The sequence below is a fragment of the Cucumis sativus genome, chromosome 3, assembly GCF_000004075.3.
Source record: "Cucumis sativus cultivar 9930 chromosome 3, Cucumber_9930_V3, whole genome shotgun sequence".
NCBI classification, from domain to species: Eukaryota; Viridiplantae; Streptophyta; class Magnoliopsida; order Cucurbitales; family Cucurbitaceae; genus Cucumis; species Cucumis sativus.
The window spans coordinates 25070540-25094939 of NC_026657.2; the positions used below are offsets into that span (position 1 = coordinate 25070540).

General features: G+C 32.5%; 1 protein-coding gene across 1 annotated transcript; it reads left to right on the top strand.

The window, feature by feature from the left end:
* Window positions 1–15545: 15545 nt before the first annotated feature.
* On the top strand, window positions 15546–20930 carry LOC101206246 (protein LOW PSII ACCUMULATION 1, chloroplastic). The gene is made up of 5 exons (XM_004151962.3): window positions 15546–15979; window positions 17144–17716; window positions 17802–17852; window positions 18925–19091; window positions 20452–20930. The coding sequence occupies exons 1-4, from the start codon at window positions 15729–15731 to the stop codon at window positions 19064–19066; spliced, it is 1017 nt and encodes a 338-aa protein (XP_004152010.1). The 5' UTR covers window positions 15546–15728; the 3' UTR covers window positions 19067–19091; window positions 20452–20930.
* The last annotated feature ends 3470 nt before the right edge of the window (window positions 20931–24400 follow it).

Below are 24400 nucleotides of genomic sequence, written 5' to 3' on the forward strand. Positions count from 1 at the left end.
AACGGTAACAAGATAACGAGAACGATAACAACAACAACAAACAACAACAACAACAAATATTTTCACAAGTGAGAAGTTGGTGAGAAAAGTATGAGGCTCTTAGTGGTTGTTTTTTAATTCTTTTCGTAGATTGTATGTGGGGCACACGGCTTGGTTATTGTGCATCTATAAATAATTTCATAAATTTAACATTAAAGTTCTAAATCTGCAACTTGGCTATGCGAAGTGAAATAGTTATGTGATAAAAGGTGCTAACTTTTCCTCTAGGCTATGATTATGCTATAAAAGGTACACATCCTACCTATGTGTTGCTACTTTTATTGAGTCTGCGTTGAGTACAAGTTTTTCTCTCGCTTTCCCAAGTGTAAGCGAAGCGAAAGGTTTCTTGGGTAAGCCAAGATCGAACACAATGAATTTCTTATCAATCTTAGTTATAACGCCTTCTACAATTTTAAGTGGTATAAATCTATACAATATAACTATAAATGTATGACAATTCTATTATTTACACTAAAGAGTTCTATAGAATGGGAATGGAATGAAAGGATTATGGATTGTAAACTAACTTGCATTAAAAGGAAAACATTAGGAAGTATACGCGCTATAGGTGATTTAGGCAATGCGATGTGATATAGATCATTTAACCATCTTCTAATTAAGGCGAATAGCCTTTCAGGGTCTAAACACCACACTTGTTCACATCTCGGGATACAAATGATGAAAATGTGTTACCCGATATATATGTAGGTTTCTTTACTTATAAGCATCACATTTCCTCCCTAATTAAGGCGAACGACCTTTCAGTCTCTAATGTTGAACAACCTTTCAATGTCTAATGTTCTCCTTTCCAAATATAAATGATGGAGGAAAAATACCAAAACAAAGTTTGTGTCCAAACTCCTTTCCACATGTGTTTATCGAGGTCTTCAATAATTATTCTCTTGAGTAGTCGGCGACTAGTGATTGATTCCTTTTCTCAAAGAGAATCAGGTGTTGCAATTAAACTTAGGCTAAACACGATGAGTCTTATAAATAAAGAATCCTTATCAAGTACATAATACAAGGACTTAGACTACTTATAACACTTTAACAAGGTTATGAATAACAAAGAAATTGATAATAAATATGCATTGTATTGATTAATGTAGGCCTCTCGGGCGTAGGAATGACAACATTCAAATAGTACATTAAAAATATACAAAAATGGAAAGTTAAGAATGGTGTCAAGCCATGCAATGCATTAATGTGCATTTCTGGGATCTTTTACAAGTTAGGGGAATGGGTTGTGAGCTTCTCTATTTAATATCTCTGTAAGCTCTCACGTTGAAGTTGATCGGAGAAGAGGTGAAGGTAGATGATATTCGACAGATAGGGAAGGGGTTCTTAGTGTATGTTTGACGATTCTTTCCTTTTCGTCCCCTTTTACATGGTGAAGTTGAAAATATTTATAGGCATATTTTGGGTTAAATACCCATGCTTTGCTGCACAACTTATCTTTATCCTCTGTAATTGTTAGCCCTTAAAGCAATCGTTTCAAGTCACATAAACTCCAACTACAACTTTTATCTTTTAGGGAATTACCATGCGTTATGAATTATTGTCAAAATGCCTCACAATTTGGATCGTCAGGCAACTTCTTGTCACTAGGTCTTTGAACGCATTATTCTGCAATTCGCTTCATTTCTTCCTTTCATCATCCTATGTTTAAGAACACTTAAAAACATAGTTAATCAGATGTGGTGACTTATGTAAGTTGCATTCTTTTAACTTTATAAATTTGCAACAAAAGCTACGATCCTTTATCTCACATTCTAACTCCATTGTTTTACCTAAAAGACCATAATAACTTATATTTCTACAAGTTATAACTTGGAATGCGAGATGAATTAGAACTACATTATGAGAAGTTTAGTGAAGCATGCGAAATGGAGGAATTCTTAGAACTTTGGAGTGATGCTTGAGGAAAAACATTATTATAAATTTTGGGGTGTGATAACTTGTAGAAATACAAGTTCTTGTAGCTGTTTAGGTAGAATAATGAAGCCTTAATACATGAAATAGGAAGTAAATGTGTAGAAAGATAGATAAATTGATCAGGTTGCTCGTTGGATTACAAAAGAGCTTTTATCCATGTTCTTTGAATTTTACATGTCTTTATGCAGGTTTTCAGGTAAAAAGTTAAAGAGTGCCGCGACGATGAAACATCAAGTGAAGAGGCAAAGCGACCAACAAAGTGACCAACAGAATGAAGCTAGACATTTTGAAACACTAGCAGACAAAATGGTCAACGCGAATTCAGAAAAGGAGAAAAAGAACGTATGTAACATAGATGCTTTATCAGAGAATTACATGAAGCCCATACTATGTTATGTCTTATCACACCTAGCCTATAAATAGAGGTTGCATCTTCAATGAAGATCATCGAGTGCGAAATATTCACCATAGCGCAAGCTCCTTCAACCTGTATTCCCTTCCTTTGTTTTAGGTGAGAGCTTAGAACATAGATAGAGAGTTTTCCCTTTCACTTCCCCTCAATGTAAATGGCAAACACCAGAGCCAACAAGTATGAGAAATCACACTCTGCGGCTTGCCTCACTTCCCTGTAATTCCATTTATAATTCCTTTATATATGTTTGTAATGAAAACCTCATGGCCAAGATTTCTAAAGATTTAGTTATAAATACAATGCACTTCTACTTTCATTCTCCCGTATTCTTATCTCACTATTGCATTTAACTTTAAATAATTATGGGTAAACAATGTAAGGTGTAGTTACTTCTAGGGAATCTGGATGTTTGCGTTGTTTGTCTTGTTTAGTTAAATTTGGCTAATAATTTATTGTATTATTCGGATAAAGTCTTAACTGTTATCACTTGATGCATGATGACTTAAATTTAGCTAAACAGGTGGGGAAATGATTGCAGCAATGTAATCTTATCGCCAAACTTATCCTTAGGATACATATAAGAAATGCAAGTGTATGTGGCGAATGCACCAATAGGTTGCTCGCCCTAATATTAGGATGGATTGCTTATAATTCATTTAGAAAGATTGGTATAAATCATCTCTTAATTTTAAGTATTTGGACCCCGAAAGGTGAGTAAGTATGGCGGGGGCATTGAGAGGTTGCTCACCTCAAATCTAGAGTTAAGAAATGATATGTATCGCCTTGATGCATTAATTATCCTAGCTTTATACTTAATTATTTAAATGTTCCTACATCTCATCACCTAATACTTGAGTTGATATTTCATATCATTTCATCCCCATCTTCATCTTCTTGCTTCCTTGGACTTAGTGTAAATACATAGGATAAAAATATACTTTTCTTTTTAATATACTGTATAGATACCGCGTAAGTTTAGAATGCATGATTAGCCCATTAGGATCACTAATTCACTGTGTTTGATATCGAGGAACCCTCTCTCTTTCACTTACCCTTGGGCAAGAGAGAGGACAACTTGTACTCAACCATTGAATTTATGAAGTTAGCAACGCATAGGAATGATTGTGTCCCTTTTATCGCATAACCCTAGCCTAGTCGTTGACTCTTTTTGCTTACACTTGGGCAAGAAAGTGGCTAACCTCACCTTCCTCTCTTTAGGACAATCCATTATATCAAAACATTTCTCTAACATGCTCAACCATGCCTCGACATCTGTCAGATTTGTGGAACCCTAAAACCCTGGGGTATTAAAAGCCTTAAGCCGCTCTATGCCAAACTTCTTCTTTGAATCATTAGGTATTGAACCCACTGATTGAAACAACTGACGAAAAAATCTAATAAACTGGTCGTTTTTCAGCTCAACTTGAGCCATAGGGATACCGGTTTCCTATTCAAACTGATCTTGGGTAGGATCTTGCATTCCAAGCCGCTTCTGCCTACATCGTTTGCTAGTACGTGGAGGCATAACTCCTATAACACATCAAACTATTAGACATCTTATAGATGCCTTTAACTTAATGCATGATGTTTTGATTATTAGACTCTAACTTTATCTTATCTTACTTTTCCTATTTTTAGCTCATTCTCTTGACTTACATGAAACTTAAGACTCATCCTAGAACTCTACTCTTCTAGTTCTAATCAACTTAACTCTTGGTTAGTTATCCATGAACTAACTTAACTTTAACTTACTACTCATAAGTTCCCCTAGAGTTGACTGCTCTAAACTACACTCTTTCTAGTTCCCTTGGAGCGTAATTATCTCATACCAAGTTGTCACACCCCATCTTATAGTACCTCCTCACTAGGCTCAAGATGTGGCATGAAGTCGATCAACACTTTTCTTCTTCTAACATTTATTGACCTTACTTAACCTGTAACTCTTATCTCTCTTTCAATAAACATAGACATAAAGTGCGAAAATAAATGTTTAAGCTTGGAAACAATAATTTAAATCTTTACAAAACATGTTTAGGTTTACCCAACCATTGGACAACCTGTTCAAGAGTCTTATATAGACAAATCTAAAGTTTAGAGTCTCAACCAGACAACAGTATTACAAATCTCAATTTGAAAGCGTTTTCTAAAACTATTATAGACTACACAACTAGATCCCTTCCATCTTGAATACAACTTAGTATGTATGAATTGAACGAGTCGTAAAAAATTCTATTCAACTTCTAGTAGAGTAGGCAGATCTCTAGCATACACCAAAACCACAATCTCTAACTGTAAGAAAAATAAAACAATGAAGGGTGAGCTATAAAGCTTCGTAAGTGACAACTTTTAAAACAAAACAATTAATGAATACCTTGAGCAATAAATACATGAACTTAGCAAAGAAATTTTATTCTTTAACTTAGCTTGTTAAGTTTCTCTTTCTTTCTTGCTATACCTTGAATTTCATCTATCTACGAGATGAAACTCTAGGCATGGAAGCCTTATCCCTTGATACAATACTTACAAGACGAAACTTTGGGTGCCAGTAGAATCTTATCTTGTTATAGCTTTCATGAGATGAATAATATAGGCATCCGTGGAGGCCCTTATCTCTTGTCTAGTCTATGTGATAGAAACTCTAGGAATCTAGTGGATACCCTCATCATATGACCTCTAGCACATGACTATCTCCTCCATAGGATTGCTATCAAATCAAAACATCTCGGTATAGACTAAAACATATTAAAAACTCTCATGCTAAACCTTTAACTCAATTAGTTTATCATGCTCATGAATCCTCTTGCATTAAGCAAGTATCAAATCTAGCTTTTCTTAAATAATCTCTTTGCTCAAATACTTTCACAAACTCAACATTAATATACATTCTCATAATTTTCATGTTTAAGGAAAAAAATTTCAATTTGAATGCTTTGAAAATTCAGTTCAATCATGCTTTCTCATAAACTCATTTCTAAACTTGAAACTCATGCTTTGTTAATAAACAATCAAACTAGTACATTTAAATACTTAAATTCAAAGCATGCTCAAATACAATTTCATAAATCAAGCATAGGAATTCATTTTTTTCACTCATAACTTTTGATTGGGTTCTTGGTCTATATATTTGCCCTATCTTCTCTTGCCTTGAAAATCACAAGAAAATTCAAGTGAACTTTTAGTCCAACTAAAGGAAACCCCTTTAACTTCTTTACCCTTTTATATTTTCTTCTAAAGAGAACTCTTCCTTACTAACCTTGATTTTTTTTAACTCTTAGAGGGTCTTAACTTGCTCAAGATCATTCTAGAAGTTTGTCCTCGCTCCAAATGAGTTTCTGTACCAATTAGAATCTAAGATCAAAAGCCCTACTCAGTAAACTTGTCCTTCCTTAAACAAAGAAGAAGAAACTTAGACTTAGATCTAAACCTCAAGCTTTAACTCTTCCTTTTTAGCTCAAATCTCGCCTAACACTCTAGCTCTCGAGTTTCTTCTTGACAGAAACCCAAAACTAAAGCTTGACCAAATAATTTTCTTGCTTGGCTTCGACTCTTGCAAGGAATATTAACCTCTCTACTTTTCTCTACTTGCTCTTGAAATGAAAACGGTGAGAAATTAGAGAAATGAGAGTCTGCTACACTTAAATTCCTCATTGCATATAAAAAAGGTAACCTCGTGTGATAGAAATTTTTAGAAATTTATCTATCATGTGTTCTTTTCACGATCTCAATCGAGATCCTTCAAGATTTGCTCTCTCCTCAGCCGAACATGCTCGAACTCATGCTTGAGAAACCTAAAATTTTCCTTTTCTGCTTCTAGTCCGCAACCAAACACGCCCTCAAGATTGCTTGAGACACATGTTCAAAACCTTTTTATCTTTCAACTCAGTCGAAAAGTGACAAGATGCTCGTATCTTAGCACTGAGATTTGGACTCTTTTTCCATCTCGCTTAAGATTTCACGAAGCTGCCCAAGATTTTTTACTTCAAAGCTTTCTATCTTTTCTTTCGACCAAATAAGAACGAGTCTTAGCACCTCTATCTCGCGAGATTCTACTCTTGGTACTTGCTTTGTTTCAATCGGCCCCGAGGTGCTGTCTTGCGATCTTTGACTTATCCCGAGATTCTTAGGTAAACTCTTCGCTCAATCTAGACACTTAGCAAGCAAATAAAATAGAATATACGTGTATCACATGTGACCTATTAGCTAGCTCATGATAGAAATAAAGCCAATGATTTACCCACATACAAGCATTTCATTCAAGCAACATAATATGAATACAGTAACTTGAAAACATACTTTCCAAGAGTCATGCTTTTCTTATAAATCATAAACAAATTTATATACGCATTATACTATACATACAACAACTGAGTCCACTATGAACTCAAAACTCAATCAGTAAACCCAGATGCTAAGAGAGTAATGAAAGATGAATGATTTGATCTTGTAACACAAATATTAATAGATGGGTAGTTAAGAGAGACAAAAAAGAAGTATGGAATAGCATAGCTTAAGGCGTTACGAAACAAAGAGTTCTCAAGGAAGGTAAAATAAGAGCAGGAAAAAAAAGGTTGAGAACGATGAAAAAGTGTTTTAGAGTAATGCAGTATCTCAAGGAAAAGAATGTCGACTTATAAGTTTTCTTATTCCAAGAGGGAGAAGAAAACTAGTAGGTGTTTGAAGAAAGTAGACGAGGCGAGGTGAATTGAGAAAAGTTTAAGATGACATTTGATAAGAAGTATTTCTTGGATACGTATAAGGATAATAGGTGAGATGAATTCTTGCACCTAGAGCAAGGAAAGCTAACGATTGTAGGGTATGAGAAGAAGTTCATAGAGTTGGCTAAGTATGCAATGGTGATGGTGGCCACTAAAAAAGATAGGTGCTTGTGTTTTGAGTACAGAATAAGAAGCGAGATACGACGGCAGTCATAAGTTTAGTCGTATGATGTAGTTATGCCAAGTTAGTTGAGACGACGTTATGCAGCTAGAGGAGTTTAAAAGGGAAGAGAGCGATGACATCCACATTTAGTGGAGAAGAGGAAAGGAATTGTGTGGAGAGGAAGGAGGACAGGAAGTGTGCTAAGACAAGTGTTAGCTAAGGATCACATTGGAGTTTAGCTAATGATCACATTGAAGTAATGATAAATTGTGGAAATATAAGTTATTATGGTTATTTAGGTAGAATATTGGGACCAAATGCATAAGAAGTGTATCAAAATGCATAACTTATGTTGTAAATGCATAAATATTTAGAAAATATACTTTACATAAGCATTCATGTCTGTTTCACTTCGTTTTTAGTGTCTTAAGGCAGGCTAAAGAAAAAAAGAATAAGTTGCGAATCGCATAGGAACTCACGTGAAGACTAGGCGAGAAGACCACAACAAAACATAAGAAGATATTCGCTAAAAGAAAAAAATGGTAGATGAAGTTGATGTGACTTGACGACAAAAGTAGCTTTTGAGCTGAGATGCTCAGAAGATTAGATTTTCTTCATAAATCTGCCTATAAAAAGGAACTTCATTCTTACCAAGAAGGAAGTGATGTCCGAATGGATCATCATTCGTACACCTGAAGAGGTGGGTAAAGACCTAGAGAGTTGGTGGTAAGGAATAGCGTTCCCACCATATGTAAAGTACTTCTTCATCTTCTCTGACCAGTTTGTAGGATGGAAGCTTGTAGTCTGAGTGAAGAAAATTTCATCCCCCATCTTCCCCTAACTTGTAATGTCATCTCTATTCTTTCTATTTTTGTATTTCTTTACATTGTATTTATTTATATTGTACGGTGGCTGAAGGCCTACATTCGTTATTACAATGTATAGTTACACCTTTTCCATCCATCCATGTCTTTACTGTCACATTTATCTTTGTGTTATTTGTAGTTTAGGAGCTATGATACATTCTTGATAAGAAGCTTTGCTTATAATTTTTATCGCGTTAGCTAAGCTATTTTCATCACTTGGTCAGTGTATATCGCTAACTACTCGAGAGGGCAAGCAACAAGGATATAGCTAACACGTGCAACGAGGAGTTTGGAGACAAACTCTACCTTGGTCAAATAACATTCATCATTTGTATCTCGAAAGGAGAACAAGTGCAGATGTAAGGCGCTAAGAGGTTGCCACTCTTAAACGCGAAAGGAGATCAAGTGTGACACTTAAAGACTTTGTGAGAAGCTCGCCTTAATTATAAGCTAGGTAAGTAAATCACAGCACATCAATGCTTTCTTCTATCCTATTCGCTTGGTAACACATTCTGTTGGCTTTTTGGCCCTTAATCTCAAATTTATTTAGTTTAATTATTCAATTAATTTATGTTTTGATGATAACAAATCTGATTTTTTTATTGATAATTTTATTAACTTGAATAGACCATATCGTAGAGCTTGGAAAAATGATTCTAACGCCTCTTGAATCACCCAAATCGAAGTTCAAATGAAGAAAATATTGCTAAAAGAAGCTTAACGGAAAAATACCCGAGATGGTGACGTGGCGACCAAGCATTCAATTTGAACCAATTAGAGAAAGCCACTTGGAGCAATGAAGGAGTAACAAATGTGGCTTTTTGTTATGTTTTATTGGCTTTTATAAAGAAAATGAATTTAAAAGGAAAATGATTTTAATATTATTATTTTTTCTTGTGTCTAACGGCTAGTTTTTTTTTTTAAAAGATGGTGAAGTTGCTTTATTGATTTCTTTTTAAACAAAGTATTTTGAAAAGACATATTATTATATTATTATTTGTATTGTGTTTAACGGCTAATTAAGTTTAAATCTTAACCATTCATTTTTCTTTTACTTATATCTAATGACCCAAATGATTTTGAATTTATCTTTCCTCTCTTTTTAAATACTTCACATTTACACAAGATCATCAAAAAAAAAAAAAAAATCTTTACAATCCTCAAAAAGTGCAAAAAGCCAACATTGTTATTCTCTCTAAAGCTTCCAATTTTTATTCTTTTCATCTTATTCTTGAGAGCTTCTTATTGTATTGTGAGGATTAAATTTGTGAGCTTCAAATTGTATACTCACTCTTTTAGAGAGTTTTTCTTTTGTGTGATTTAAAAATTTCAACATATTGTAACGGTTGGATCCTAACCCGTGGAAAGGATCGGGTTTGCTCTTGAACCCGAAAAAGGAGCAAGAATCGGTTCGGCTCAAATCCGTGGAAAGAGTCCAAAGAAGATTTTCAATCAAAATCCCAAGAGGTGCTTGGGAAAGTGGATGTAGGTTGAGTTTAACCGAACCACTATAAAATTACGGTGTCTTCTTCTCTAACTCTTTTCTAATTATTTTTTAATTTAATTTTAGTTACATATTCTTATTGGTTGAGTTTGATTGCATACTTCCATTCATATCTTTTTATCAATCTTGTTATTTAACAAAGTTTACAAAGTTCTTTATTTAAATTTTAGAAAATATCTAATTAGTTGATTTTACTTTTTATTTGTCAAAAAGTTTATTTAAACCCTATTCACCCCCCTCTAGGGTTGCCATACCGATCCAACAATTGGTATCAGAGCAAGGTTGCTCATCTTGAAATTTTAATTTCTTGATAAACTTTATTGTTAGAGCATTATGGCAAACCTATTGGCAAATGGTATTGTTGAAGGTCAATCTACTTCTAGACCTCCTTATTTTGATGGTTCAAATTATGCATATTGGAAAGCTAGAATGAAAATTTATTTGCAATCTATTGACTATAATTTGTGGTTAATTGTTGCTAAAGGTCCTTATGTACCCATGAAAAATGTTGATAATGTTGATACGCCTAAATTAGAAGAAGAGTATGATGAAAATGAAATGAAAAAGTGTTCATTTAATGCTAAGGCTATTAATTGTTTGTATTGTGCCTTGAGTAAAGATGAATTTAATAGAATATCCATGTGTTCTTCCGCTCAAGAAATTTGGAATACTCTTGAAATTACTCATGAAGGAACAAATCAAGTTAAAGAGTCTAAAATTAGCATGTTTGTTCATAATTATGAATTGTTTAAGATGGATGCTAATGAGACTATCACCGATATGTTTACTAGATTTACTAACATCATAAATGCTTTGAAGGGTCTTGGTAAAGTTTATACAACTTCCGAAAATGTTAGAAAAATTCTAAGGTCTCTACCTAAGACTTGGGAAGCTAAGGTAACGGCGATTCAAGAAGCAAAGGATCTCACCAAACTTCCACTAGAGGAGCTTATTGGCTCACTCATGACTCATGAGATCATCATGAAGGAGCACTTGGAGGATGAGTCCAAAAAGAAGAAGAGCATTGCATTAAAGACTATCTCCTTGGAAGTTGATCCCGAAGATGAGGATGGCCTTGATGAAGATGACATTGCTTATTTCTCACGTAAGTACAAAAATTTCATAAAAAGAAAGAAATATTTCAAGAAACACCTATCAACCCAAAAAGAGTCAAAAGGTGAGAAAAGCAAAAAGGATGAGGTGATTTGTTATGAATGCAAAAGATCGGGTCATATAAGAACGGATTGTCCTCTCCTCAAATCATCTAAGAAATCCAAGAAGAAGGCAATGAAGGCTACATGGGATGATAGTAGTGAAAGTGAAAGTGAAGTTGAAGAAATGGCAAATCTTGGTCTCATGGCTCATAGTGACAAAGATGATGAACATGATGATAAGGTAACTCTAGAACCTCTTTCTATTGATGAATTATTTGAAAATTTTGAAAGCATGCAAAATGACCTAGAAAAACTTAGTTCTAAGTATGTTGTGCTTAAGAAGAAATACAATGTTTTAATTAGTGAAAATAAGTCTTTACTTGATACAATTGCTTGCTTTAAAGAGAATGAAAAGGTTGGGCAAAATTAAGAATTGAATGTCTCTAGTGATAAGTATGTTGAGAAAGATGCTTTGCTTGATAAAGTTAGATTTCTTGAGCATGATAGTTGCGAAAAAGATAACTTGATTAAAGTGCTTAAAGAAAATGAACTAAATGTTTTACAAGAACTTGATAAAGCTAAAGAAACTATTAAAAAGTTGACAATAGGTGCTCAAAGATTGGACAAAATTATTGAAGTAGGAAAATCTTATGGTGATAAGAGAGGTTTAGGCTATATTGATGAATCATCTACTCCTTCAAGTTCTAAAACTACATTCGTTAAAGCATCACCTATTGTGCCTAAGTTTAACATGTCTAATCATGTGTCTAATCATGTTAAATCTAGTTTTGTACCCATATGTCATAATTGTGGTGTTGAAGGTCACATTAGACCTAAATGCTTTAAATTGAAGTATGCTCAAAATACTTATTCAAGAAGAAATTTTTCGCAAAGAGCAAAGTTTTACATTGCTCCAAGGAAGAATTTCTCCAAGAAAAGTAGAGTACATAAATTTGTTATGAAAAATAAATCTTTGCATAATGTTGTTTGTTTTTCTTGTGGCAAGTATGGACATAAAGCTTATTCTTGTTACCTATCTAGATCTAGTGCTTGTAATGTCTATGAAAAAATGAAATGGATCCCTAAATATGTAAATGCTAACATTCTAGGACCCAAACAAGTATGGGTACCAAAGGATCAAACTTGAAATTAGTTGTTTTTAGGTTTGTTTGAAAGCCTCCAAGAAAAACAAATGGTACTTGGATAGTGGTTGCTCAAGACACATGACGGGAGACCGATCCAAGCTTATCTCTTTCTCCAAAAAGAATGGAGGCATGGTAACCTTTGGTGACAACAAGAAAGGTAAAATAATTGGTAAGGGTAATATAGGAAATGATTCATCTACTTTGATTGAAAATGTTCATTTGGTTGATGGTTTAAAGCATGATTTGCTTAGTATTAGTCAATTGTGTGATAAAGGATTTAGAGTAATATTTGATAAAAAAAATTGCATAATTGAAAATGTTAGTGATAGAAAAGTTTTGTTTGTTGGAAATAGGGATGAAAATGTGTACACTCTTGATTTGAATGATTATCCTATTATTGATAAATGTCTTTCGGTTTTGCATAATGATTCTTGGTTATGGCATAGAAGACTAGGACATGCTAGCATGCACTTAATTTCAAATATTTCTAAAAATTGTTTGGTTAGAGGTCTTCCTAGTTTTAAATTTGAAAAAGACAAAGTTTGTGATGCTTGTCAAATGGGTAAGCAAACTAAGTCCTCTTTCAAATCTAAAAATGTGATCTCTACTACTAGACCCTTACAACTATTACACATGGACTTATTTGGCCCTTCTAGAATTGCTAGCTATGGAGGAAATTATTATGCTTTTGTGATAGTTGATGATTTTTCTAGATTTACTTGGGTTTTGATGATAAAACATAAGGATGATGCTTTGAAAAGTTTTATTAGTTTTGCAAAAAGAGTACAAAATGAAAAAGGATTTTTTATTTCCAAAATTAGGAGTGATCACGGAGGAGAATTTGATAATGATGCTTTTAAAGCTTTTTGTGAAGAAAATGGTTTTTCCCATAATTTTTCCTCTCCAAGAACTCCTCAACAAAATGGTGTAGTTGAAAGGAAAAATCGTACTTTGCAAGAATTTGCTAGATCAATGTTGAATGAGTATGGTTTACCTAAATATTTTTGGGCGGAAGCCGTTAACACCGCTTGCTATGTTTCAAATAGAGTTTTAGTTAGACCCTCTTTAGATAAAACTCCTTATGAACTTTGGCATGGAAAAATTCCAAATATTGGGTATTTCAAAGTTTTCGGTTGTAAATGTTTTATTTTGAATAACAAAGAAAAACTTGGAAAATTTGATTCTAAGACGGATGTTGGTATTTTTCTAGGATATTCCTCTACTAGTAAAGCTTATAGAGTTTTCAATAAGAAAACTTTAGTTATTGAGGAATCTATTCATGTTGTATTTGATGAATCTTGGAATAATGTTTCTAATGAGTCTATTTGTAGTGATGATTTAGAAAAAGATTTTGGAGATTTACTTGTTAATGACAAAGGCAAAGAAATTGTTCCAAGTATGCAAGATGTGAACATCATAGAAAAGAAAGAAGAGGGTTCTTCATCCTTGCCTAAAGAGTGGAGATATGCTCTATCCCATCCCAAGGATCTAATTCTTGGCAATCCCGAACAAGGTGTCAAAACTCGTTCTTCTCTTAATTTATTTAGTAATCTTGCTTTTGTGTCTCAAATTGAACCTAGAAGTTTTAAAGATGCCGAATGTGATGAGTTTTGGATTTTAGCTATGCAAGAAGAATTAAATCAATTTGAAAGAAACAAAGTTTGGAAATTAGTCCCTAGGCCTTCTAATGCATCTATAATCGGAACTAAATGGGTTTTTAGAAATAAGATGGATGAAAATGGAAATATCATTAGAAATAAAGCTAGACTTGTAGCTCAAGGTTATTGTCAAGAAGAAGGTATAGATTATGAAGAGACTTTTGCACCGGTTGCTAGATTAGAAGCTATTAGAATGTTGCTTGCTTTTGCTTCTTATAAAAATTTCATTTTGTATCAAATGGATGTAAAAAGTGCTTTTTTAAACGGTTATATTGTGGAGGAAGTTTACGTAGAACAACCTCCGGGCTTTGAAAGTTTTGATTTACCTAATCATGTTTATAAGTTGAAAAAGGCTCTTTATGGCTTAAAACAAGCTCCAAGAGCTTGGTATGATAGACTTAGCAAGTTTTTACTTGAGAATGACTTTAAGATGGGAAAAATTGATAATACTCTATTTATTAAAGTTAAAAATAATGACATGCTTATAGTACAAATTTATGTAGATGATATTATATTTGGTTTTACTAATTCATCTTTGTGTGAAGAATTTTTCAAGTGTATGCATAATGAGTTTGAGATGAGTATGATGGGAGAACTTAGTTTCTTCCTTGGTCTTCAAATCAAACAGCTCAAGGATGGCATCTTCATAAGTCAAGAAAAATACACAAGGGATTTGCTCAAGAAATTCAAATTAAATGAAGGTAAAGTTGCAAAAACTCCTATGAACACTACCACTAAGCTTGACAAAGATGAAAAAGGTAAGTGTGTGGATATAAAGACTTATTGAGGTATGATCGGATCTTTACTTTATTTGACCGCTAATAGACCCGATATCATGTTTAGTGTATGTCTTTGTGCTAGATTTCAATCTTGTCCTAAAGAATCACATTTCCATGCCGTTAAAAGGATACTTAAATATTTGCTTGGAACTATTGATGTTGGATTATGGTATCCTAGAAATGTTGAGTTTAATTTGGTAGGATATTTCGATGCGGACTTTGCCGGTAGTTTACTTGACCGTAAAAGTACTAGTGGGACTTGTCAATTTCGTATACTGACTATTTAGGCTATGTACTTGAACTTGATCTATATTTATGTCTTTACATAAAGTTCAAGTTAACTTAAAATAGCCTCAGGACCTTAGTTTATTAGATTTAAAATTATAGTATTCAATTCCTCAATAACGACTTTATTGAATAGAATATGATTAGGATTTAGGGTTTAGGACATTAAGATTATAGTATTCAGTTTCTTAACAACGACTTTATTGAATAAAATCAATTTGAATATGATTACAAACTACGAGTTTTAGGACATAAATTCCAACACAAAATTTATAACAACATTAAAATAATCAGTCATTGTTGTTCCATTGTAAAAGAAGAATTTTATATCTCGTGCAATCTTCTCAGTTCTCACCATCTTACACAACACATCACTATTTTTACTTCCTCGCTTTCACTTGCTTTTACTACGTGTTTTGTCACAACTTAAACCTCATGTTGGTTACCAAGTGCAAGTTTTCAAAATTAAAGAAATCTAGTGAACTCTTTGCGGATCAACTCTGCACTTACGTTAGACTACCTTAGTTTAGAGTGAGAAACAAAAAAAAAGATAAATTTATTTGACAAGAGTCGCAACCTTTCACACTTTGTTCAACAACTAACCAACATTGAAAAAAGTTTCAAACATAATTGTTTGTTAATTAACAATTTAATGATAGATACTATTTGTTATCTTTTGTTCCAATATTTAGAATTAAAAAAATGAATTCACCATTAACTAACAATTACACAAAAAAATTGAATTGATATCATTTTAGCCCTTAACAAAAATCAACTCTCAACTAATTACTCCAAAATCAATTTTAAACAATTTAAAATTTTTCTAAAATCAATTTTAGTTCATATGAAGTTATTAAAAGAAAATATCATGACCATCACAAAATCACTCCTAAAACATAAGAAGGAAAAAGGTAGTTAGAAATAATTTCCTTGTCTTCTTCATCTTTCGTTTATGGTGGCGACAAATTCTGGGTATCGTGGCGGCATCGACACCATCCCTCGAAATTTGCTTCCATTAACAAACTCTGAAACTACCCCACAATGTCAATTCTCAGTTTCTTGAGTTCTCAATCATGGCGGTTTCCCTTTTCACTCCCAGCATTTCTTCCTTCAACAACATTGCTCCACCTCCTCATTTCTCTCCGACGCCCTCCCATAACGCTTCGGATTTCAAATTCCGCCGCCGCAGCTACTGCCGTGTTCATCGAAAGACGGTATCATTTAGTTCTAGCCCTAGGCTACCAGTTTCGCTTCGTTTTCTTGTTTACGGCAGACGGAATTTGGCTAACTTCATTTGCTCGGCTGCTGATAAACCGGAAATCAGGTTCTTCTCTTACAATGGAACAACAATGGCTGATTATTTTAATGCTTTTATAAATTCTACAATAAGCACTTGACATTTGGTTGGATTTTGGTAGTTTCAGTTGATTTTCTTTTGCTCGTGTGATTGTGAGTTTGTGGAAATTAGGAGGGTCATGCCTGGCTTCTTGTCTAAATTTTGTATTTGTGTATTTCAGATTGAGTTTCTATGTTGGTAACTTTTTGTATTCTCATTGTCCTATACGTTATGAATTATGATCACAACTTCATTTGTAGGCACAAATCTGTAGATAGTTAAGCTGTTTGATTTGATCAACGCATAAAGGTTCCAAGTTCAGCCGGAAGGAACTATTTGTGAACTACTTAAACTAAAAATGTAACTACTACATTAAAAAATGCATTGGAAGTTTGAATGTTCAATTAGGAGAATAACTTGTCCTAGTCTTCTTTCTGGTTACCAACAACACTATTTACAACTTACAACCCCAATTGATAATCATTTAATTTTTTCGTTCAAGTTTTTTGGATAAGTTTCTCATTTTTCCTTTACAATTGTCATAGTCTATTAGTTTTCATCTTTTTCAAAGTAACATTTCAAGCGTTAGCCAAATTTAAAAACAAAAATTACATTTTAAAAATTAATTTTTTTTCAAAACTTGAGGTGCATGATGAAACAAAGAACTCACGAGTGGAAATAGTGTTTATGAACTAAGTTTTCAAAAAATCTAGAACCAAAGACCTACCCCATTTGATAACAATTTCGTTTTTAGTTTTCTATTTTTGAAATTTATGCTTGTTCTCTCCGTTTCTTTATCATGATTTTCACCCTTCTTAAATAACCATTTAAATTCTTAGTCGAGCTTCAAAAACAAAAAATGGGGTTTCAAAAACTACTTTTTCCAATTTCCAAAACTTGACTAGGTTTTCTAATACATCTATAGAAAGCAAAGAGAAAAGAAAAGAAATGTTGGGAATAGTGTTTATAGACTTATTTTAAAAAACCAAATGGTTATCAAACGGAGCTGCCATTTTTTTGTTGTGTTTGTTTTTTTGAGGGAGTTGAGACTTGAGTGAGCCTGGTTGTGTTCTAACTTAGTCTCTTTTTTTCCATTGCGCTTGTTATTCAACCTGAAATATGACGTGTTGTACCTGTATATGCTTCGTTTAGTTCCACAGCCAAGATAAGAAGTGAAGTTCTGTCTCCATTTCGGTCTGTTCGGATGTTCTTTTATCTCACTTTCATTGCTAGTGGTACATTGGGAGGACTGATAGCAACCACTCAATTGCTTGGTGCATTGGCAAACTCATCAAGAGCTGACGAAGTCCCTGATATTCTAGAAGGACTTGGAGTAGATTTCGGAGCCGTAGCTCTTTTTGCTTTTCTTTATTTCAGAGAAAACAATGCAAAAAATGCTCAATTGGCTAGACTGTCAAGAGAAGAAAGCCTTTCCAACTTAAAGCTTCGAGTGGACCAAAACAAAGTTATTCCCATCAGCATTTTGCGTGGGATTGCTCGTCTGGTAATTTGTGCTGGCCCTGAATCCTTTATCATTGAAGCTTTTAAATCAAGTGAGCCTTTCACTGAACGACTTCTAGAACGGGGTGTTTTAGTCGTACCTCTTGCCACAGATGTCACTACACTGAATTTTGAGTTTGATGACCGTGAAGAGGTGAAGGATATAACCACAAAAAGGAAAAGACTGTGGCGCTTGACTCCAGTTTACATGACTGAGTGGTCAGCGTAAGTAATGATAATTAACATCTAAATTCACAATCATTCATTTTCTCCTTCCCTCATGTAATTTGCCTTTTCTTGTGAGCAATAGGTGGTTAGATGAACAAAAGAAGTTGGCTGGAGTCACCTCTGATTCTCCTGTGTAAGTTGTCCTTGTTAAACTTTGAAATATTCAAATTGATGAAGTAAAATGGTTGCCTTTCTAATCCTTGAACTGGCAATAATTTTTTGGTTTCAATACTACTTTGAGCCCAAACATTTGACTTTGGTTCATTTTGGTGGTTGTATTTTTAAAATGTTCATTTGGTTTTAACTAGTGACCATTTTGATCCTTCTATTCAAATGTTATCATAATTTGTATTCATAGTAGAACCATTGGCAAATACATGACTACTGACTAAACCATCATGGGTTGGCCTAGTGGTAAAAAAGAAGACACTAAGTCTCAATAACTAACCAAGAGCTACGTTATGACACCTAATTAAGAGGTCATGGGTTCAATTCATGGTGGTCACCTACCTAGGAATTAATTTCCTACGATGATACCCAAATGTTGTAGGATCAGGTGGATTGTACCGTGAGACTAGTCGAGGTTTGCATAAACTGGCCTTGACACTCACGAATATAGATATATAAATATGTAAAGATGTAAATATATAAATATGTAAATATGTAAATATAAATATATATATATGTAAATATGTAAATATGTAAATATAAATATATATATATGTGCATATATATATATAACTACTGACTACGTGTTAAGAAATTTAGTGAATGAACTGTTAAGAAGTGAAATGAAAATGAAGGGATCAAATAGTTATCCTTGTCTTATATAAGTATAGAGATCAACATGGATATTTTAAAAGTTCATGCACCAAAAGAAAAAAAATGTTGAAAGTACATGAACTGTAAAGAACCAAAATTGGAATTACAGGACCAAAGTAGTATTTAAGCCTAAACTTTTTCTTGTCTAATCTTCTAATGGAATAGATTGTTTCATTTCATTAATCATCTTTCATGAGTTATCTAATTTGGAGTCCCATAGTTGGTAATGTAAGTTGCACAGAAAAAAATGAAAGGGAAGGAAATGAACTTTTTTTGCCGAATCCATGCCAAAACTAGTTCACCGTACAGATATTAACTAATGGTTTTTCTTTCCTTTTTTCTTGCCCTCCGTAGCCTAGTTATGTTCATGTTTGTTCTTGCAGGTATCTATCTCTGCGAATGGATGGCCGTGTTCGTGGTAGTGGTGTTGGCTATCCTCCATGGAATGCTCTTGTAGCACAATTACCACCTGTAAAAGGACTATGGTCAGGTCTTCTAGATGGGATGGATGGGAGAGTTCTTTGAAGAAAAACAGCTCCTCCTCTTCCAAGTGAGTACTCTTCTTGAATCAATGTAGACACTCCGTTAATTATTTAACTCAATTTGCATGGATATGAAAATCTTAATAATTTAGCAAGAAAGATTATAACTTGATTCCTTCTAAAGAAGTACACAAAAATAGAAGAAAACAAGAAATGAAAAACCAATCATATTTTTCTATCCATTTGATTCTACCATTTGTATTTAATATTGTGTTATTCCTTGCAATGAAGGTAGTCTTATACACCTGAAAAATTATGCAGTAATCGAATCGATTCTGCTTAGGAGAGTTTCCAGTTTTAATTGAAGTTTAGAGTTCTAAGTGATACAAATAACATCTCCAAAGTTCAGAGCTTTTATTTCCCTATTTATTTGGAACTATTAGACGTGCTTTCTGTGGTTGGAAATCTTCCATTTTAATGATTGAGATGAACTTAAAATCTCATCTGTGATCTCCTTTTGAGCTGTCATCAAAACTCCCATATCTAATTCAAGTCCTATTTGTTTCAACTTTCAAGGAACTACAGAATCTCTTACCAATATTTTTTATATATGTAGACAGAATCCACTTTTTAAGAAATAAGGTCAATAATGTTGTCACTTCAGTAATTTTTGCTTTTTTTTTTTTTTTTTTTATGTATGCAAACTTAATGTCAAACTATACCGCAGAATCATAATTATGTAATTCATCTGTTGCCAAATTTCTTACCAAATACAGGAACATTGCGGCCTGACATAGTATCAATTTTTTTTGTTGTTTCTATTTTTAAAATTTATGCTACATACAATTTTCTTGCCATGGTTTTGACGTTTATTGAAAAAACTTAAGTTTATAGTCAAATTCTAAAATGAAAAACCAGTTTTATTTTTTTTTCTTTTCAAAATTTTCCTTGGTTACTAAGTTTTTTAAATCTTTTTTTTTTTTATAAAAAATTTACCATGGTTTCTGAAACTATCAGTAGAACAAAGATAACAAAACATATAAATTTTTGGGTGGAACTTAGAAGTAGTGTTTATAAGCTTTATTTGGATTCCCATTTGATAATCATTTAGTTTTTGGTCATTAATACAAAACTTATATTTCTTTCACCCATAAGTTTTGATGTTTTGTTATCCACATATCACTAGTATTCTAAAAGACAAAGTCAAAGTTTTAAAAGCTAAAAAAAAGTAAGTTTTTGTAATTTGATTTAGAATTCAAGTATTTCTTTAACAAAAGTGAAAACTATAATAAAAAAATTGGGAAGAAACAAACATATTTCAAAACAGAAAACTGAAATATAGATTGTTATCAACAGAGACCTAAATTGTTAGTTATCTACGTGATCTATATTAATCTAATCTTTGTTTTCAACCTCATTCTTTAACAGGTACTCTGAAATTAAGTCCTTAACATGGAGTGGACTAAAGTTTGGGTACCATCTTTAAACTATCAAAGAAACTTCCACTTCAAAAGCTCTAACACCATTGTTAAGCTGGACTGCCTGAGAAAAATACAGGTTTTTGTAAAGAGTTAAAAGGAGAGATTTTGCTTATCCATCATAAATCTGATTCGAACACTATTAGTTATTAGTTATTTTTGCTCCAGCAATGTGGTTGTATGGGTGCAATTTGTTAATAGTTAGTTGAATGTGTATTTGTAAAGCAATTATACATGGAACAAGATGTAAATAACTATGCGCTTCTTTGTTTCCCTTTGGCCCTGTTTGGGCATCAACTAAACTAAAAGTTAGTGCAGTGGGTTATCACAGCTCACTCTATATTTTTGTACCAATTATAATAACGGTGTGTATAACTGCTATTTCAAAGCCCTTGTTTTGACAGTATCTATTATTTGTTTCTGTACTCACTATTTTTCTTTCATCATCACATCTCTTCTTCTTTGTTACAAAGTTACTATTATGTTATTACCTATTCAAACAAAAATAGTTTACATCTCATCTACACACTATTATAACCATTATAATTCACTAATTATTATAGTTGACCAATTATAAATAACCACTAAGTATAATAACTAATTCAACATCTCCTTTGAGTTTGTTTATTGCTTAGTTTTGTAGCAAAATGAGTTGAGTTGAGTTTTGGCATTAGAACTTTTATGGGGTATCAAACTTCAAAATATGTTTGAATTTTCAATTATTGTATATAATAGGATCTTGATCTTAGATATTTTTTAAAATTCACATATCTACTCTGAAAGTTCTAAGACCTATTTGATACTACTTACATTTTCTAGATAAAATAGATACAAATCTAATTGTTTAGATCTTGTCTAATAACTTTTTGGTATTTTATCTTTTGTTTTTGAGATTGATGCTAGTTTTTATTAAGTCCTTTATTATAGTTTATATCAAATCATACTAGTTAAAGAAAAACTGAAAATGTCCCAAACTAATATTTTAAAGATTAAATGTGTGTGTATAGATATATATAAACAAAGTGAATTTAGCTTACCATGATTTTTCATGCTTTAGGTTTAAGGTTCAATCTCCTTCCTCATGCCAAAGTGAACCTTCTATGTTCAATTTTGGCTTTCTTCATTGAGATCAAAAATTGACTTTGGCTTCCTCCAATCTCTTTAGATATCTTAGAAAATCTCTTTACAATCTCTCTAGGTTTGGTAAAATCATAAACACGTGACAAAGCAATATAGACCTTCATGAATTCCACAACCAAAATCTACTTGAATCTCGTTCAAATTTGTCTAATAAGTTCTTAATCCATAAATATATTTATTAAATTCCAATATATGTCAGCTATAACATTAGAAACTAAATAGATATAACTACGAAAGTTGAGTTAAATTTGTAATTTAAGGCTTTTCTTAATAAAATAAAGTTCTTTTTCTTTTAATATGGAAGTATGAATCTAGTTTCCATTTCATCTCTACCTTTAAAAAATTGACACAATTACTTTGTTGAAATTAATTTCAATTTAGCGCATATATTTCAAAATGTTACAATTTTATTCTCGAGATTTGAATAAAATTGTAAACATTATAGAAACTTGACCCAAAACTTAATGATAAAAAAAAAAGTAGTTACCTCCTTTTACTAACTTTTATTTATTCTTTATCATTGATATAAGGGTGAAACCAAAAGTAAGTTCATGAATGCTATATCAAAAGTAGGCAATATTGTACCAACGTGAAGATAGGTGAAATAAATGGTCTACGATTCAAATTTCGGATTCAACACCTAATGGCTTCTAGCACTCCCGTGCAACTTGGCTACATTACTTAAAATTATTCTATCTTCACTCATGCTTTTTAGAAAAATTCTCTAGATGTTATCCAACATAGAGTTGCTTCAAGTTAGCACACTTAGAATATGAATTTTCTACGATTAAGTCATTGAAAAAAAAAAGTGCATCTTTTTTCTATAGATAATAACTTTCAATTGTTTTAAACCTTTCTCAATCATACTTTCATATCATCGAGATCTTTCCTATTCGAATGTGATCTTGATTCATTCATGTACCTTTCCGAAACTTAAGAGCTTTATTTTCACTAGTTTTTCCTTAATTCACTCTCGAACCACATCTTATTGAGGAAGGCTTCACTCTAATGCCATCTATAACACGTAGGCTCAAGAATTGGATCAGAATTTAAAATTCAGATTCATAACACCTGATGACCACAACATTGCTTCTTCTACCTACATACCCAACTCCAGCAAGTAGAACTCTATCGAAGTACCAACTTGAGTTGTGAGAAAGTACCACCATTCAATGGAATAGAGGATACAAAATCAAGGTTACCATAGCCATTGTTTAATACTTTATTTATTTGATGAGACAACTATCATACTCCCGTTGCGTTGCTATGAAAACGAACTATATGTGAGAGGAGAGAGATGAAGAATAAGAATATGATTTGTTTTTAGGAAAAAAGTATGAAGCATTTAGACTATTAAAATGGATCACATGGTTAAACTAAAAGAACCCAAGTGGGTAATGGTAGAAGGGAGATTTGCTTCCTTTGATAACTTTCTTGTCCCTTTCACCCCACACGCTTTCCCTCTCTCTTTGTTTTTTTTTTTTTCTCAATAACACTTAACAATATGAACTTCACTTTTGGGAAGAAAAAAAAACTACTTTCTCAGCAAAAAGTTAAGTTGGTTATTGTAAACCTATGTTATTATAGTTTAGTTATAATTGTTTACATCTAAAGTGTAGATTATTTTTGTTTGGGTTATAATAGTATATATGTTTGAGCCTTGAAGTATAAATTATTTTGGTTTGAGAAGAAAATAGTAATTGTAGGAATCAAATGTTGAACGTTCTTGTGCTGTGGAAGATCCAGAAAGTAAAAATTGGTGCGACCTTGATGTTAAATCACATATATCGATTATTCCTCAAGGTTAATACAACCTTCCAACTCAAGCGTACAACGATAGATGGAAAAATGCTCGAAGAGAATCCAAAAAGATTTCAAAAGAAAAAAAGTCAGCACAAAAGGAAAATTTATCGCTCAATTTGTAAGAAACTATTTTATATCTAAAATCAAATTTAGATCTTTAACGTTCCATTGTATTAAAACATGAGATTTGTAACCATCAAACAATATATATAATCCCCACGAATGACTAGAATTTTAATAATAATTAATAGAAGAAAAAAAACATTTTGATCGTTAGTAAAGAAAGATGTATAAACTTAAACATCAATTTATAATAAACCTAAATATCAATATCTTTTGATTCAAAATGATGCATGGTGAAACGGGCAACAACTTTGTTAGAGAGGTGAATTACTTCTTGAACTTTCAATAATTGTGGTCGAGACTCCACAACACATTTTATTTCTTAAATTTTCATTGTTTCCACGATAAAGATGACATTTTTTTAATGTTTTGCTTAACTTGAACTTTTGTAAACTCCATCTGATTATATAACTTGTTATATTTTGTAAATAGTTTGTAATAATCCTAATTAGATCATTCATGTTAATGCAACTGTAATCAAAATTATTGTTATTGAATATTTTTTTTTTTTTGTTTTTACATTATTGTCGTGAAAATCAATAAGTCAAGAAATTGAATTATATGTACAAAATATTTAAAAAATAAATAAACATTTTATACATGATAAATTTAGATTGTACCATTGACAAAAAAAGAATGGAGATTACCAATTCCTCACCCCACACATAGACATTTGTAATTTTTAGGCATCGAAATCCCATCAAATAATCCCAGAGTCATTTAATTCTGAATACCCCCTTAAGCTTTTTCATAGAAGGCAACCACATCATCACAATCAAGTTAATTGCTCATCAAGTCTATCTCAATAGACCATTAAAAAATTGAGCTATTAA